General features: G+C 43.2%; 1 protein-coding gene and 1 long non-coding RNA gene across 2 annotated transcripts; both read left to right on the top strand.

Moving 5' to 3' along the window:
* The first annotated feature begins 4,694 nt into the window (after window positions 1-4,694).
* On the top strand, window positions 4,695-11,942 carry LOC127203883 (uncharacterized). The gene is made up of 3 exons (XR_007832385.1): window positions 4,695-4,784; window positions 5,134-5,265; window positions 11,667-11,942. It is a non-coding gene; the product is annotated as an uncharacterized LOC127203883 (long non-coding RNA).
* Window positions 11,943-11,944: 2 nt separating this feature from the next.
* Window positions 11,945-13,438, top strand: Zfp37 (ZFP37 zinc finger protein; the record flags this gene model as incomplete). The annotated part of the gene is made up of 1 exon (XM_051156428.1): window positions 11,945-13,438. A coding segment is annotated over one exon (1,269 nt), but the record flags the coding sequence as incomplete, so codon positions are not given.
* Window positions 13,439-18,030: the final 4,592 nt, after the last annotated feature.

Here is an 18,030-nt window from a genome sequence, read left to right as displayed (position 1 = left end):
TGTGCACAAACATTAAATAAGTGAGTCGTGATGACGATGGTGAGGATGGTGATAATGATGATGATGGTGGTGGTGGTAAAATCTTTATTCCTTTTTGGCTTTTTAAGAAATGTATTCAGATTACATCTCAATTGTTATCCCCTCACTTGTATCTTCCCGTTCCTCCCTTCCTCCCTCTTTTACCCTATTCCCCTTTCCTAGGCCTGTGACAGAAAGGGACCTCCTCCCCCACCATATGATCACAGCCTGTCAGGGCTCATCCTGGTGGCCTGCTTATCCTTCCTCTGAGTGCCACCAGGCCTCCCCACCAGGTGGAAGTGGTCAAATAGGGGACATCGCAGTTCATGTCAGAGTCAGTCCCCACTCTCCACACAACTGTGGAGAATGTGCTGTCCATTGGCTAGATCTGAGTAGGGGATCTAGGTTTACTGCATGCATTGTCCTTGGTTGGTACAGCAGTTTGAGCAGAGCCTTCCCCCTCCCCCGCCCCCGGGTCCAGATCCACCAGTCTCAATGGTCTTCTTCTTGAGTTCCAGGACCCTCTGGGTCCTCCCCTTTCCCCATTCTTCCATACCCCTCTCACCTGGAATCCTAATAGGAAGTCCCAGCATCTATCACAATCCCCCACTAAAGGAAGACTCTTAGAGGACATTCCTGTTGGGCTAGTGTCCAATTAGAAGTGAGTATATGCCATGTGTATCTTTCCTTTTAAGACAAGTGCTTTGTGTAGCCCAAGCCAACCTCAAGATCATTCTGTAGACCAGGCTAGTCTTGAAAAGATTGCCGGCATAGTCCCCACACTCATTGCGCTTTCGAACAGGAGTGTAAAGTCAATGAAGAGAAGCAATGCATTTGTAACAATCTCATCACCTCTGCCCCACTGCAAATCCTAACTGGGGAATGAAGGTTCTCTAGTTTTGTTCTTTGCCCAGTACCAACAGAGTCGAGCACCTTGGCCGTACATATTTACAGATTTTAAAAGTCTACATAAAAACTGTTGAGTGAATATGCAGCACATGCCAAGCGATGCACTGAGAAGTCGTTTTAATAGCTGTGCAATTCTGCTGAAATGTCTTCACCAAAGCTGGGTTCTCACTAGGAGTGATGTGTCTGCTTACTGCCTCTTCCTTTTTTTCTCCATTGTTACAGTAATTAAAAGAATTTATGCAATGTCTCACCGGGTAAATGTCTTCTCCCTTCTAAACTGGCTTTTCTTGTTTTTTTCACTGTGGGATTCGTCATCCTGCCTCCCAGGTTTCCTAGGCAACTGAAATTGGAAAACCCTTTGGAAAAGCAATTCCAAGTTCTGTAACAGAACTCCCGAGGTGAAACCTCCCTGCGCCTCCGGAGTTTCAGTTCTGGGGTGCGTGATCCGCGTAGCAGCTCCCCTCCACACTCAGAATTCGTCGCAGCTTCAGGACCCTGGAGTAAGCAGTAGCCCATCCTGCACAGTGATTCCAGAGGCGTCCGAGCCTCCGCTGTACGGCGGGGTCCAAGCTAAGATGGCCGCGCCCACAAGGAATCTCCGCAAGGCGCGGCCATGGAAGCCGCGGGACCCTCTGAAGCGGTGCTCCGGGTGGCCGCCATGTCGGCCCCTGACTCCAACCAGGTCCTGACAAAGCCAGAGGCGGTGAGCCGGGGGAGTGCGCCAACAGCGGACTAAGCCAGGCATCCGGGGGAGATGGCCACATCCCAGCCGGCAGACAGAGATGCGGTGAGGGTTGTAAGGCTTTGGGGGAGGTTTGGCTGTCAGTGATTGGAGGGCGAAAGGGGTCTGTGAGGACAAGAGCTGAGAATCTGTGGCGTCGATGTTGAATAGTCTTTTTGGAGGCCGGGGTCGGTATTAGGGGCATATGGAGTATTTAGGTATACGGATATAATGCCCGTGGTATTAGAGGTATATGGAGTCGAGGATTGCTGTAATTTTAGGAAGTCGGTGTTTTGATGGAACTGCCTAGATAGTGCTGTTTGGGGGAGGGGCGGCGGCTGTGTCGGTCACAGTGCTTGAGCCTGCGTCTGGAAAGCTAGCAAGATCAGAAATGGGGGGCTTTGTGATGTATCAGAGGTGGGGAAGCCCCGTAAGGATTAGGATTTAGACTGTATGGGCACTGGCATTACAGGTAACTGCGGATTACAGGCCGGAGTGTCAGAAGAGCAATGCTGAGATTCAGAGAATCTGCTCATTCAGAATATGTGAGGATCAGAGGCCCCTTGAAGGGGGGGGGGGCAATCAGTGATGGTGGTATTTCTAGAAGTCTCCTCAGCAGGGTCTTTCAGAGGCGGGGTTTTGTGTGCTGTGATGGGTAATAAGGAGCCTGGGGGCTAATGGGAGAATAATAGTTTGTAGAATACGAAAACTCATCCTGAAGTGCCTATTGGAATGGCAGATTGTCATCCGGGAAGGAGAGGTATCAATAGCCCTAACTGTCCCGTTAGTGATGGAGTTCTTGGTTGAATTATTAATACTTACTAAAGGTCTTTTAGGATCCTGTGGCTAAGGATTCTGAGGTCAAGAGTTTGTGAGCTTGCGGGGTGTAGTGGTAGAAGCTTCTGTGAGGTCTCTGACTGGAGTTCAGTGGAAGTTAGTGACTGGTCTGTGAAGAATGCTAACTGGGAATTCGGCTGTGCAGAGGACGCTTGTGAGGGTTAGTTAGTGGCTGAGGAATATTTGGGTGTCAGCGGATGCAAAACTGTGGCGTAGGACTACGGGATGAGCACCTGTCTTATGCCAGAGAATGGTTTAAGTCGCAACACACAGGGCCAGCCTGCCTTTTAATGTCTTGAATTCGAGGAACGGTGTAAATAAATACTCCAGGCAACAGTTGCCACTAGGAAGAAAGTAGAAGAAGATAACGTGAGTGTGAGTTGGTCAGGTTAGTCTTTTGAAGAAGTGGACGTTGATTTGAACACAATGGCAGGCCCGTGGTTAATGCAGAGCGCCAAAGAGCATTCAAAGAAGGAAAAGAAAGAAAAATGCCAATTGCTGAAGTCTCAAGAGAGGAATCAACTCCTTGTCATGCTAAAGCATTATGGCTGGAACACACACATACACACCCAGGGAAAGTAGGCAACTGTGAGCTCGGTGGTAGAAAGTAGATGATGTTAGGTCATTATCTGCTAGCGTTGGATTTGGGTTTTATTCTAATTTCAGCAAGGAAACCACTGGGTTTAAGCAAGGAAGTGATTTGTTCTGACTGACACGTCAGAAAGAGCATATCATGGCTATTCCATGGAAGATGATGAACTACAAGAAACATAGGTAGCAAGGTCAGAAATGTATTGCTATGGTCAAAGTCAAGAGATTATGGCGATGGTTTGGAGTTATACTGGAAAAATGAAATCGCAATCAGTGCGCAGCCTGGTGTGAGCTCATGGGGCTTATTGGTGAGTTAATATGGACAGAGATTGAGATCTAGACCTTTGGCTTCAGGAAATGGAGTCTAGGCTTTTCTTATAGGCCAGCAGCTGGTCCTGATAACACCCAATGCCTAGCAAAAAACCTCTTTGGGCCTTTGCTGGGGCTTTCCAACACATCTCATATGTACATATGTTCACCCTCCTGGAGGAGTTAGGTGTGTTGTGTGCAACTCGCCCGTGTCTGCTTACATCCTGACTTTCCTCATCCCTTACTGATGAACTGATTTGCTTTGTGTCCTTTAGCGGTAATGAACCTTGGCTGTGATTACAGTTACATGCAGAGCCTCATCCTTCTTCCTGTTGAAGCACTGACCCATAGAAGGCTAACGTATTAAAAGCTGGTGGGTCTGTAAACAGACTTGAGAGGATGGACATGGTTAAGAAAGGTGGAAGCAGTCCTCTCCATCCACCACTAGCTCCTACGGTACATAAGCCACGGAGAAAAATTAAAGGCAGCCTCTGCTTGAGATCCCTGTGAAGAAGTGGGGGTGGGGGGGTGTGGATTTTATTTAAGGTCAACGGAGAGGGTGGAGCTGGAGTTTGCTGACAGAGACTAGGGGTTTCTGTAATGGCTACTGTTAAAGGGCTGGCATCAGTGATTGGGGGTTAATCAGATTAGAGATTTGGGGACTTCTGGGAGATGATAGATCAGTGAGTCTTGTGGTCCTCATGGGAACCCGTGGGGCAAGTGACTGGGAGGGTCTACTGACCTTTGGCTTTGGGGAGTTGTTGAGTTAGAATAAGTCAAGTGATTAGGGAGGGCTGTACTGACCTGGGGGTTGGGAGGGCAGTGGCAATCACTGTTGAGGATTGTTAAAGCAGACTGGAAGTCTGTGAGGTAGATAGAGATTGGTGACATAATTTGAGTCACCAGTTGCTGGTCTGAGAGGGTGAGGGATTACCTTTAAATGTTAAGTAAGCACATTTAAATGTGTATTGCGGCCAGGCATGGTGGTATGGTTAGTGCACTCCTGTAATCCCAGCACTCTGTGGCGGGGGCGAGAAAGGGGGAAGCAGAGGCAGGTGGATCTCTGTGAGTTTGAGGCCAGCCTGGCCTACAAAGTTAGTCCAGGACAGCCAAGGCAACACAAAGAAACCCTGTCTTGGAGAGAGAGAGAGAGAAAAAAAAAAAGGATATTATGGTCAATAGTGGGTAGTTGAGGTACAAACCAATTCTGCTGTTTAAATCACTCTGCAATGTGAAGATTAAGAAATACGGGACTGAATAAGAGTATCATAGGGATCAATAACATTCCAAGATGTATCTGTGGCTTCTACCCAGAAGGAATGGGAGCAGCTGGGACCTGTGCAGAAAAGCTCGCACACGGATGGGACGCTAGAGAACTGCAGTAGTCCAGGCTCAGTGGGTAAGGATGGTCCCCGTCACCCAGAACGTGTTCATGGCAATTGCTGCTTTCTCATGTCCTCAGCGTCTGCCCTTGATGTTGTTTTGTTTTGGTGGTGGTGGTGGTGGTTTTTGAAGTGGTGGGTGGGTCAGGGAGTTTTAATCCATTTTCAGTACTAGGAAGGACACTTGTACTACTGCCTCCGAAAGGGAAGGTCTACTCCGTTGGCGGTACACGGGCATCCTTAACTGCAAAACACAGGAAGCCACATATGTTCATTAGCCTTGAATGGCCCTAAAGTGCAAACACTGGGGCTTGATTTCTAACATGGTTGGCCCAACACTCAGTTTCTACCATCTCTTATGACTAGGAAATGAAGATCCAAAACAAGGCATGGGCTCTCAGTTGGAGAAAGAAGAGTCCTCGTTGGAAAGGGGGGAAAAAAACAACCCAAGTAGTCTGAACAAAATAGCAAGGTCCAAGAAGACAGGAGCCAATGCAAGTAAGTGTTTAGTTTTTTGATGGTAAGTTTGGAATCCTTCAAAGAGTAATTTGTACGTTTTCATTAGGGCAGGAGATGCAGCTCAGTATAGACAGTGAAAACTCACAAGGATCAAGATTTAACCCCAATGTGAAATTTTTTTTTCTTTTCTTAAAAGTCCTAGGTTTCCTTTCTTAACCAGCAAATAGAAGGAAAAACAAAACAAACAAACAAAACCCCAGAATTTTTCAGGAGAAAAAGAATTCAAATTATAGATATTTTCTACCTTGGAGATTCTTTTTGTTGATTGGTTTCTCTTTTTTCAAGTCAGGGTTTCTCTGTGTAACTTTGGCTGTCCTGGACTCACTTTGTAGACCAGCCTGGCCTCGAACTTACAGCAGTCCCTGCTTCTGCCTCCGGAGTGCTGGGATTAAAGGCCTGTGCCACCACACCTGCTAATATCTTTTTTTTCTGTAAACCTGTTCAGCTGAGCTCTTATCTTGCGGATAAGAAAAAAACAGGTGAGTGGAGCCACTTAATTGTAGGCAGCATTTGCTACTTTGTACGTTCCTTTTTCTTTCTTCTACCCTTATTATCTCTTACACTAGAGAGGAAAGAGAGAAGGATAGAGAGGAAAGGGGGTCAGAATTATCATTAGATGCTTCCTGCTGGTTAGGGTGTCAAGTTCCTTGGGGGGAGTTTGATCTTCATCACTAGAATATCTATCACCACCTCCACCTCCACCACCACCACCACCTCCTCCCCTTCCTCCTCCACCTCCACCACCATCACCACCACCACCTCCTACTCCCCCTCCTCCTCCACCTCCACCACCATCACCACCTCCTCCTCCACCACCACCACCACCACCACCACCACCTCCTCCTCCTCCTCCACCACCATCTCTATCTCCTCCTCCTCCCTCCTCCCCCTCCTCCTCCTCCACCACCATCTCTATCTCCTCCTCCTCCTCCTCCCTCCTCCCCCTCCTCCTCCTTTGTGCAGGACCTTTGTGCCTCTTTCTTTGTGCAGGACTACTTAACAAACAGCAACCAACACCATCCAAACACCAACCAGCTAACAACAGGCAACCCTGCCTCTCAGGGCCCTAGCATTTATATATCCTCTGAAAAGTTCCCAGAATTCTAAACTTCACACACTCACAGAAACTATCTACAGCTGACAAAGCCATGCCCCTGCTAGAGCACAAGGCAAATAATAGTCACCTGCTGTAAAAGAGCTGCATACCCTCACACCTGGGATTAAGACAAAACCATATCCCCATAACATTTCTGTGTTTTTTTTAAAGAAACAAAAATTATATACTTCTCCTCACTGTACTTAAGAAGCCCTAACACCACTGCCTGGATGTGGCACCTGTCCAGTCCAACTCACTTTCAAATGGACAGAGCAAGCCACGTGGCTCGGAGGGGCATTGCATGCACAGTCTCTCCACAAGATAGGTGCTGCAATTCAAGTAGCCTTGCTCCCGGGGAGCCCGAGAGGCACTATCTTCCATAAAGAGCAAGAGTACAAGCTGTATATTCTGACTGTGATGGAGGAAAATTTGAAAACCAGGGCTCTGAGCCCATAGTAACTGATTCCTTCACTTAGCCCCACTCCCTTTTCCTACCCATGTGCCCATTGCTCAGCTTTCAGTCTCATTCCTGTTTACCACGTTTAAAAAAGAATCCCCTCTTAATATCCTCAACTTTGCTCCTGCCCTCTACCCACACACCAGTTCCCTAATGAGTCATATTTTCTCCTAACGAGAGTCAGACTTCTTTCAGCATCTCTGGGAATGATATCCCTGCCCCTAATGGTTTTGTTTCCTTCCTTTAACTACAAAACTCCCTGGACCTGTGTTGTGTAAGACATCATCACGCCCTTCATCCTTAATCCTTGTGATGATTTGAATGAGACGCCCCATAGTCTCAGGTATTTGAATGTTTTGTACCCAGTAGGCTTAGGAGGTGTGGCCTGTTCTTGCTTACAGTTGGAAGGTGAGCTCTTAGCTTCCTGCTCCATCTGTCTCCCTGACAGACTCTTATCTCTCTGAAGCCAGAAGCTCCCCTCCCACCTGACTCCTATTACCTAGACCATGGTGCTTTATCTCAACAGGAAAGTAACCAATACAATCTCTACTTGCCCTCTAGTGCCTATGTCAATAGCCTTGATTAGCCTTAAATTGACTTGTTTTTAAATGGGTGAAGTCACCCACCAGCTTCCCTGGTGCCTATGATCCGTTAAGGTCACATCTCCTTATGTTCCAGTCCTCTATTTCATCACTTCCAAAATATCCCTCGTTATGCAAACGCAAGCTAAGTTTTCTACATTGGCAGCCTCTACATGGACAGCCCTGGGACTTTTCTCGTTCCTTTTTATTGGAGCTGCTTGTAGGAAGTTTTCTTGAGAGTCAGATATGGGAGGTTTCATCTTTACTAGAGCCTTGTGTTCCATGATCCTCTTGTCAAGTCTCCCCCCCTCCTTTTTTTTTTTTTTTTGTCACTGACATTACACAAGTCAGGTTTATCTTTTCCAGTTCTTAGGAGGGTTTGATGAGCTGACTTTTCTTATAGTTACTCATAAGCATTACATATTTGCTGGCCCTAGTGAGATACACACTTCAGTTTCTGAAGTTACATTTTTTGTTTGTTTTTCGAGACATGGTTTTTCTGTGTAGCCTTGACTGTCTTGGACTCACTTTGTAGACCAGGCTGGCCTCGAACTCATAGCGATCCACCTGCCTCTGCCTGCCAAGTGCTGGGATTAATTGGTTTCTCTTTAAATTCAAAATTCTTGTTGCTGTCTCAAATTAAGAAAATAATTTTTCCTGGCATGGGGGGGGGGGGTGGTCAGTTCACACCTTTGATCTCAGCACTCAGGAGGCAGAGGCAGGCAGATCTATGAGGAAAAGGGGCCAGCCTGGTCTATAGAGTAAGTTCCAGGACAGCCAGGGCTACATAAAGAACCATGTCTTGAAAAACCAAATGGAAAGAGGAGGGAGAGAAAATGGTTTTAACCTTAATCAGTTATTATCCTATCACACCCCAGTCTGCCGTGGCACAATCTTGTTACATTCGAGGACTGTAATTTACATTCTCTTCATGGTGACTTTTTTCATGCTAGCTCTGTCTTTGGGGGGAGTTGAAATCAGTTGTGACAGCTCAATCCATCCCTGTAAGAAGTTTGTTATGGGGCTGGGGAGCTGGCTCAGTTTGTAAAGTGCTGGCCACACAAGCATAAACCTGAGCTCAGATCCTCAACCCCTATGTAAGAAGCTGTGCCTGATGGTGTACACTGTGGTCCTACCACCAAGGAGGAAGAGACAGGAGCCTGGCACTTGATGGCCGGTGTGTCTAGGCAACTGGTGAGCTCTGGGTTTGGTGAGAAACCTTGCTGCAAAAATAGTAGCAACAACAACAATAACTATGAAGAAAACAGGGATAGCTTGATGTCAAACTGGCTTCCACATTCGTGGGCACATACAGCTGTGTACACGTATGCAAACGAACATGGACACACACAGGCAGAGATTGTTTTAATGTTACATGTCAAGAGAACAGGTATGTGAATGTAGATCTTGCCTGATAGTTTTCATAAATGTTCCATAATTATTATTATATATTAGTTTATTATTGAAAGAAAAGGAGCCTTTTATTGGACTTAAAGGGGGAAATGTTGGCATAATGTTCTTGTGGACTGTGCACAGTTTACCCTGTTCATTCAAATGCTGACTTCTCTGCATCAATCATGGCATTGCATTGTGATGTTTATTCTAAGTATCTCTTATTTCAAGCTTGTGTAAATATGTCACCATTTGTTCTCTGTGGTGCCAATAAAAAAAAAAAAAACTAGCCAATCCTGAGCAATAACGGAGAATAAGGTGGGACATCCTGATCCAGTGAGGGGAGGAAAAAGACAAGGAAGTAGAGGACGGAGCCAAGTGGAGACCAGGAAACATCAGGAGAAATGAACCAGGCCTAGGAGATAATTTAAAAGCAAGTACAAAGTGCGAAAACAGAATGGAAGGAAATATATTAGCATGGAGGTTTAGGGTGGAACAATTATTGTGCAGCATTGTGCTATAGGCTAATGAGAGAGAGAGAGAGAGAGAGAGAGAGAGAGAGAGAGAGAGAGAGAGAGAGGAGAGAGGAGAGAGAGAAAAGGAGAGAAGAAAGAACAGGCGTATGTAAGCTTCGAACTTCTTCAATCCTACTTTATTTGGGGTTTTTTTAATGCTTATTCCTTTCTTTCAACCGACTTACCCTAGATAGGAGAGAAAAGAGAACAAAAAAAGTAGACCTTTTTAGACTTAGTTTCACTCTTCATGGCCAGGATTTCAGCAGACCCATTAAACAGCAAACCAACAATTCAGCAAAGGTGACTTCAGCAGCAGCAGCCAGAACCTGGAACCTTGAAGTGTTCTCTGGAGTGTTTCTCTCTAGGAGAGTCTCAAAACAGTGGAGCGATGAATAGTCAACCAATAGGAAATGATGCCAAGACCAAAAAGCCCAACCTCTTGTTTTGGCCTCATATATCCTCTCAGAGTCTGTACTAGGATGTTAATCAGTTGGCAAAAACCATGCCCATACAAAAGGCAGTTCCTCTTCTAGTGGACAAACACCATGTGTCCCCTCACAAGTCTGGTTCACATCCCACACTTGGGATCAAAACAAAAACATGTTTACATCATCCACTACAGGCTTACGTCTTGATCACTTTCTTTTAAGAAGGAAATTTGTGCCCTGTCTTCCCCAGCATCAGTGGGCATCAGAAGATTTGTCCTTCTCATGCTACCTGGGGGGTCCTCTTTATCCCAGGGTGCTGTGTCTCTTAAGAACCCCTGGATGAAAAAGCAATTCAACTTCTCTGGGCTCCATACTAACTTCCACCAAACCTGTCACTGTCTCTTTCCCTCTGTCTCTGTCTGCCTCTCTCTCTCTCTCTCTCTCCCTCTCTCTCTCTCCTTCTCTTTCTCTCATTTTTTGAAATGAGTCTTTATTGTATAGCCATGGCTTGTCTGGAACAAACAGAGATCTGCCTGTCTCCACCTCATGAGTTCTAGGACTAAAGGTGTGTGCCACCCAACCCCCATCAGAAACCAAATCTCTTAAATAAATGCCATCTATAAAAGCTAGAATCTCAGCCATTGGTTCAGATACCGTTATTTTCTCGATATAAAATTATTTTATCACTCCTACATATTTCTCTCTTTAAATGATTTCCCCACTCCATTTTTATTCAGAAAGCTGGTTGGGGGGTAGTCTCTGAGTGTCAATGTGGGGATGGGAGGATCTTAAGAGGAAAGGAGGGATGTTTTCAGAAGATGTCTCTAAACATATATTGTGCAGTGTGCAGGAGAGAAAACATGATTAAGTACCTACACCTGAAAACAAACTTAAAGTTGATAATCCACTGTTACAGTGATGACAGGAGCAAAGGTATATACTAGATAGCAAACTTGAAAAATAGGGGTAGCTGTGCATTGTAAACCCAGATGGTGTAAAGCATTCCCCAAGCTCATTGCTAGGAATTTCATGACTTTAGAAAGCATCAGGGAAGTTAGAGTGACTACGGGGCTGTGGGTTGTTTATTAAGAATGTTCTTTTTACATTGCTCATGGATGAGAACAGTGGAGCATCCTTCCCTGCTTAGGGCCTCAGTCATCCACTGATTCCTCCATTCTCCGTGTTAGATGTATTCTCTATTTCAGTTTATTTTAGCTAGCGTTAGAAAATAGAGGGTTTTACTGACAAGTGCATCAGACTCTACCAGGAACAAGAACTGGCAACTTAGAGGTCACAGGGGATTAAAATGATTCACACTGTGTTCTTGAGGACAAACGGTCCTACATTTCTGCTTCTTTTCATGTGTGAATGCTTTATCCTTTGTACTGAAGAGCTTTTCATTACATAGGATAAGTATGGCTTTTGTAGCACTTACATTATGCCATCTTAAATTTAATCACAAAGTGAAGATGAGTAATGCCTTACTATGTAGCCCAGGCTGACCCCAAACTTATAAGAATCCTCTTCTTTCAGCCTCCTGAGGACTGGAATTAACAGGCTTGTGCCACCTTACCTGGCAATAGCCATAAAGTCTTTTAATTTAATGCATTGCTTCTTCAGTATTCCTTGTGTCTTTTCACCTTCTATCTGAGGTTACAAGATCCTATTTCTAAGCAGACAAGTCTTTTCCTAATGACTACTACCAGTTTTCTTTCCCCTGGTTTTACTACAGCTTTCTTCCCTTCAAGTCCAAGAGCATTGAGACATTCGTTCTTGATGCTTATTTTATGTTTGGATTTTGGGGTTAAATAAGTATTCAACCCCAAACAGGGCATTTCATTAGGAAACTTATAAAGAACTTCAGTGGCAAGACAAAAATTCACAAGACTGTCTCATTAAATTCTATTTTAGAAGTCCAACAAGATGGTGAGCCGATGGAGGAAAAACAGAGCCCTTACAGCAAACCCATAGAGGAAGCTACAGTAAAGAAGAAAAGTTCAACTAGTAAGAAAAGCAGCAAGTGTGCTTTAGTGGAGAAAAAAAACGTCAGTACAAAACATCTTTCTTCAAAAAGAAGATGTCTTAAATCCAATTTGAATGGAAAGAACTTGAATCTGAGTTTAGGCTTACCTGGTCAGATTGTAAAGTCTACAAAAAAGAAACATAATACAACTAAAGAACACAGGAAACCATTCGTCCATACCACATCTGACACAAGCAAAGATGAAATTTCAGCTAGAAAGAAATGTGAGCGAATACCCAACAAGTCATCTGGTAAAGGTGACAAGAGTCAGCCTGGCAAGAAATGTGAGAAAGTATGCCATCATAGGTCGTCCCATACTAAGGAAGACAAAATTCAGACTAGAGAGAAACGGAAATCAGCCAGCTGTAGTTCATCTACTAAGCCTGACAAAGCTCCAGCTTCTGGAAAACCTTATGAGTGTGGTGAATGTGGGAAGGTCCTCAGCCATAAACAAGGACTCATTGACCATCAAAGAACTCACACCGGGGAGAAGCCATATGAGTGCAGTGAGTGTGGGATAGCTTTTAGCCAGAAGTCCCACCTTGTTGTACATCAGAGAACACACACTGGGGAAAAACCCTATGAGTGTGATCAGTGTGGCAAAGCTCACGGTCATAAGCATGCCCTCACTGACCATCTAAGAATCCATACTGGAGAAAAGCCCTATGAATGTAATGAATGTGGGAAAACCTTTAGACACAGCTCAAATCTTATGCAACATGTGAGATCTCACACAGGTGAGAAGCCTTATGAGTGTAAGGAATGTGGCAAATCCTTTAGGTATAACTCATCTCTTACTGAGCATGTGAGAACGCACACAGGTGAAATACCATATGAATGCAATGAGTGTGGCAAAGCCTTCAAGTATAGTTCATCTCTGACTAAACACATGCGAATTCATACAGGTGAGAAGCCATTTGAATGTAATGAATGTGGGAAAACTTTTAGCAAAAAGTCACACCTGGTTATACACCAGAGAACTCACACAAAAGAGAAACCTTATAAATGTGTGGTGTGTGGAAAAGCCTTTGGACATAGTTCATCTCTTACTTATCATATGAGAACTCACACGGGTGACTGTCCCTTTGAATGTAATCAGTGTGGTAAGGCCTTTAAGCAAATCGAAGGCCTTACTCAACACCAGAGAGTCCATACAGGGGAGAAACCCTATGAATGTGGTGAGTGTGGGAAAGCCTTTAGCCAAAAGGCACACCTCATTGTACACCAGAGAACTCATACTGGGGAGAAACCCTTTGAATGTGGTGAATGTGGAAAAGCCTTCAATGCAAAATCCCAGCTTGTTATACACCAGAGAGCCCACACTGGAGAGAAACCCTATGAATGTGGTGAATGTGGTAAAGCCTTCAAACAAAATGCTTCTCTTACCAAACATATAAAAAGCCATTCAGAAGAGCAATGTCATGAGAGTAACTAATGCAGGAAGTCTGACAATTGACTGCTTTGGTCTTGGTTAATGTTTAAAGATGTCCTCGATATGATGAATGTTAGGAAATCATTTCTTGTTACACAGGAGACGATTTGAATATGGACCTTTACATGAGAGCAATGGATGTTAATAAAATTTAAACCTGATCCTAACCCCTTACAGAAAATACTGTATTTTTACACTAATTATACACAATCTCCATATTTGGATTAAAATATTAAATTTTAAACATTTTGAATAAGGAGCTGAGAAGAGATTGTAATCAGTAAAATGCTTGGTAAGCAAATATGGGGACCTGAATTCCGTCCCTAGAATCCATGTAAGAAGCTAGATGATGTGGAGTGTGGAAAAGTTGAGACAGGAGAGTCCCTGAGGCAACCTGACTAGCCAAACTAGCCTAATGTGTAAGCCCTGGGTCACAGGGAGAAATCATGTTTTAAAAACAAGGTACAGGGCTCCTGAGAAATAATACTCAAGATTGACACGTGTGTATCTCCCACACACACACACTTGTGAAAATGTTAACTAATTAGAGCAACAAACATGAAGTAGTTCATAAACTTTTTAGGTTCTGTGTACTTAAGCAGCACAGTTAGTGTTTGATTTGCATTTATGCTTATTGCATACTTGCTGCCCTGTGTGAAAAACAGCGTAGTGGTCCCCTCTAGTGTTATCTAGCTTTGTTAATGTCTTTGTTAGCTTCTGCATCAGTAGAAAACTCTGGGTTTTGGGTTTGATTTGGTTTGGTGTTTTGGTTTGTTTGAGACATCATCTCACTCTGTAGTCCTGGCTAGCCTGGAACTTGCTATGTAGACCAGGCTGACCTTGAACTCATAAAAATATGCCTGTCTTTGCTTCCCAAGTGCTGGAATTAAAGACTTCAATAAAAAACTTTAAGGGACTTTGTCTAAATATTAATAAGAGGTTAATAAAAATTGGGGGGGAAAACAGCTGAATGCCGTGGTAGTGAACGATACTCGTCACATTGTTAAATATAAAAAATAGGTTGTTGAACAGAATATAGTTTATTTTCACTGTGGAAAAAGTGTGTTTGTCTGTGTTTTTTTGTCCCTCTCTGTGTACATATATATGAATTTATACCCATATATTTGTATATGAATAGACTTGTTTTTTTAATCCAGAAGAAAACTAATAGTGGCTACCACTGAACACAGGAGTGCAGGATTGAGGTCTGATATTTTTATCATGTACATGTGTTTTATTCAAATATATTAAAGTACCTCTATATGCACATAGTTTAAAAATACAGCTGAGTCTATTCCACAGTGTTGTTTGACAAGTGATATAAGGTTTCTATTCACATTTTGAACAATAAATTTGAGGTATATGGCATTAACCTTGATACTGAATTCACAAAGATTTTCCTATTGAACACAGGTTTTGCTAACATAAATGACTCATAATTGTAATGGTACTTTATTTCTCTTGTTTGCTATTAAAAATTGTAGATGAGTTCTGGTCACAAATGAATGAAAGTGGTATTTATTTCATATTCAGAAGGCTAACCAACAAATGTCTTAGCCCTCCATACCCTGTTCTTGCCCAGTGACAGATATGGTTGATAGGTCATTCACTCAACTTCTCACAGAGTCTGCTTCAGAATGTTTGTCAAGAACACATTCCAGAAGGTACTGTGCATCAGTTTGACTTTGTTCAGGAGGTCTGTCTACCACTGCAAATTGTATTAGCTAGGGTCTATTACTGTGATAAAACATCACGACCGGCTAAAGCAACTTGGATAGAAAATAGTTTGTTTCATCTCGCAGCTTACAGTTCATTACCCAGGCAGGGACCGAAGGCAGGAACCTAGTGGTAAGAACCGGTTACTCACTTGCTTCTCATAGCATGCTCAGCCTACTTTATTGTGCCTGGGGTGGCAACTCCCACATCCACCATCAAACAAGAAAATGCACCACAGGCCATTCTAGTGGGGATATTTTCTCAACTGAGTTTCCCTCACATGCTCATAATCCTAGCACTTAGGAAACCAAATCAAGAAAATCACAACACTGAAGCAAACTTTGAAGTCAAAACAAAACAAACAATAACAAGAAACAGGACCTTGGGCTGGAGAGATGGCTCAGTCATTAAAAGGCTAGGCTCACAACCAAAAATATAAGCTCAGTTCCCAGCACCCACAGCTGTTTCTCTAGCCAAAACAAAACAAGAAAACAGGCCCCAGCTCACTCCTTGGCAAAGAAAATATTTGGTTATGTTACCTTTTATATCCTCATAGCATACTCACCGACTCCGACCTCAAAACAGCCATGTTAGAACTTGCCTAGTGTTATTCAGTTCCACTCAGTATTTTATCTACAAGGAATTCTAGCATAATAAACAAATTGGTGATTAAACGATCTCTGCAAATAAATTCATTCTTGCTCTTCCTAAAGTCCTTATTTCAGAGAACAGTAAAGTATATGGACAAAGCAAACTGTGTGCACACATGCACATGCCTGCATTGGATTGCCTTATGGATGTTTGGCCCCCATTTCCAAATAGCTGATTGCTCTTGGGTGAAGAATGTGCAGTGTGACATTTACTCCTCTCCAAGTGGAACTCTGGCACTATGCACACAGCTGGAGAAGAATAAAGCAGTTGTGGGCTGTGGCCATGTTTTACCTTTCACGCCTTTTGAAAAACCCATAATAATGCCATACTTAAGGTAATCAGAAATTTAGGGATACCTGAATGATAGACATTAGTACTTCAAAGCATTTTCTGTAGTAAAAATATATTCTCATTGGTGAATGAAAAAGAAAAAAAATGTCTAAGGGGCTGGAGAGATGGTTCAGTGGCTACAAGCACTATCTGACCTTCCAGAGGTCCCAGGTTCAATTCCCAGCAACCACATGGTGGCTCACAACCATCTATACTGGGATCTGATGCCCTCTTCTGGCATGTAAGTGACCTGCACATAGAGCACTCATATATGTAAAATAGATCTTAAAAGAAAAAAAAAAAGGAAAAAGAAATATGTCTAAAAATGAGATGCCAGGACTGAGGGTGATTCTGTGAGCAATGAAGCATAAGAATTAGGACCTGGTTCTGGATCCTCAGTGACTACATAGAAGCCAGACAGGCTGGCACATGTGTTGGGACTTCAGGTGAACTCAGGTGCATAGTGTCCAGCCAGCTCTGGGTTGACTGAGAGACCTGTCTCAAAAATATAAAGTTAACAGCAAGAGGAAGACAGCTGACATCACGCTCTGGCCTAAACTAGTAGGAGTGGGGGTGTTGCAGGATATTTGATCACATTGTGAACCCAGAGATTGTGAACTGGGAAACCTCTTTCTTGTTGTGGTGTGGCTTAGCCCTAGCACACACCTGTAACCCAAGAGCTTTCTGTAAACAGGTACTAAATAAAGTTAACCTAAGGTCAAGAGGTGGAGCAAGAAACTAGCTGACAGGGAGTAAACAGAAAGGAGGAACATTGAGAGAAGGGTATTTAAGACAGTGTGGAGGAGGAGAGGACATTTTGGATTTTTCCTTCTGGGATACAAGCTGAGTAGAAAGGCTTTTTCCTACTGGGACATCAGCTGGGTGCTTTTCCTGCCTCTCTGAGGTAGTAGGTTTTCTTAAGACTTGTCCCTTTTCCCAATTTCCTTGGGCCCCCAAAAGAAAACACCACCCCAAAACAGCAGAAAGTAATTTTAATAGAACACAATGTCCTCATTCCCAAGAGGTGAGGTGGTTGGTGTTTGGTGGTTCAATGGGTGATGAATGCTCATAAATTTTTGTCGTTGTTCAAAGGAGGTTGGTTAGAAGTTATGATTTTAGTCAGGGAGAAAGCAAGGTCTAGGGGGTTAAACTCAGGGATTTTTTTCTTTTCCTTTTCAATATCCTTATGTAGGATGAGAACGGTTGAAAAGAAAAAAAATAATAAAGAAATAACAGGATAAAAAGATATGGATTATTGTATATTGATTCAAGCTTAATACATATTTAATACACATAATGAATGTATATATCAACTCTATTCTGCTGATGATAAAGGCTGGAGCCTGTAGCCAGACAGAACAGAGACAGGCAGAGCTTCAGTCTCAGGGGCTTGGGTCCTGAGACAGGGACCACAAAGAGGAAGAAGCAGAGAGGGGAGAAGATGGAGAAAAAAGGAGATGGCCTGATGGAGCAGATCTAGAGCCCAGACAGGATGACTTATTGGCAAGTAACTTGGGAAATGCACCTGGGAGATAGCCAGACTAGCTTTAAAAAATTAGTCTAAATCACACCTGCCCAGTTATTGTACTAAAGTTGTTTAAATAAGCCAATAAGTCTTTGTCTCATTTATTGGGGGGGGGGGCACTAGCCAGGTCATAGAATAGCCCTCTAGAATTGAATAAATATTCAACAACAAAGGCCAAGCATTAATAATTAATAAAAAGTCTCTGTCATTACCATTTTAGAGTTTAAAGTAATTTAAGTTGAAATAGAAGAGTCTAGTAAAGAAAAAATTTAAAGAGATATATTGTGATAGAATGCGACTGTGGGTTGGAAAATAGAAAATTAATAATAATAATAAATATTATATATATATATAATTATTATTATTATTATTATTATTATTATTATTATTATTATTATATGTGTCTTATAAAAATGGTTGTTTAGCTTGGTGACTGCATCAGAAATTGACAAAACCCAAGCAGCTGGGTACACCTGTGAGGGGCTCTTTTCTCAGTTAAATCATTTGAAGTAGGAAGACCCACTTTAAATCTGGGTATCTTGAGGGGGGAAGATACATCTTTAATCTGGGCCACACTTTCTGGTGCCAGCCGACATAA

The sequence above is a fragment of the Acomys russatus genome, chromosome 2 (assembly GCF_903995435.1).
Source record: "Acomys russatus chromosome 2, mAcoRus1.1, whole genome shotgun sequence".
Taxonomy (NCBI): Eukaryota; Metazoa; Chordata; class Mammalia; order Rodentia; family Muridae; genus Acomys; species Acomys russatus.
Note: the sequence above shows the minus strand (reverse complement) of the source record. Positions and strands in the feature narration are given on the sequence as shown.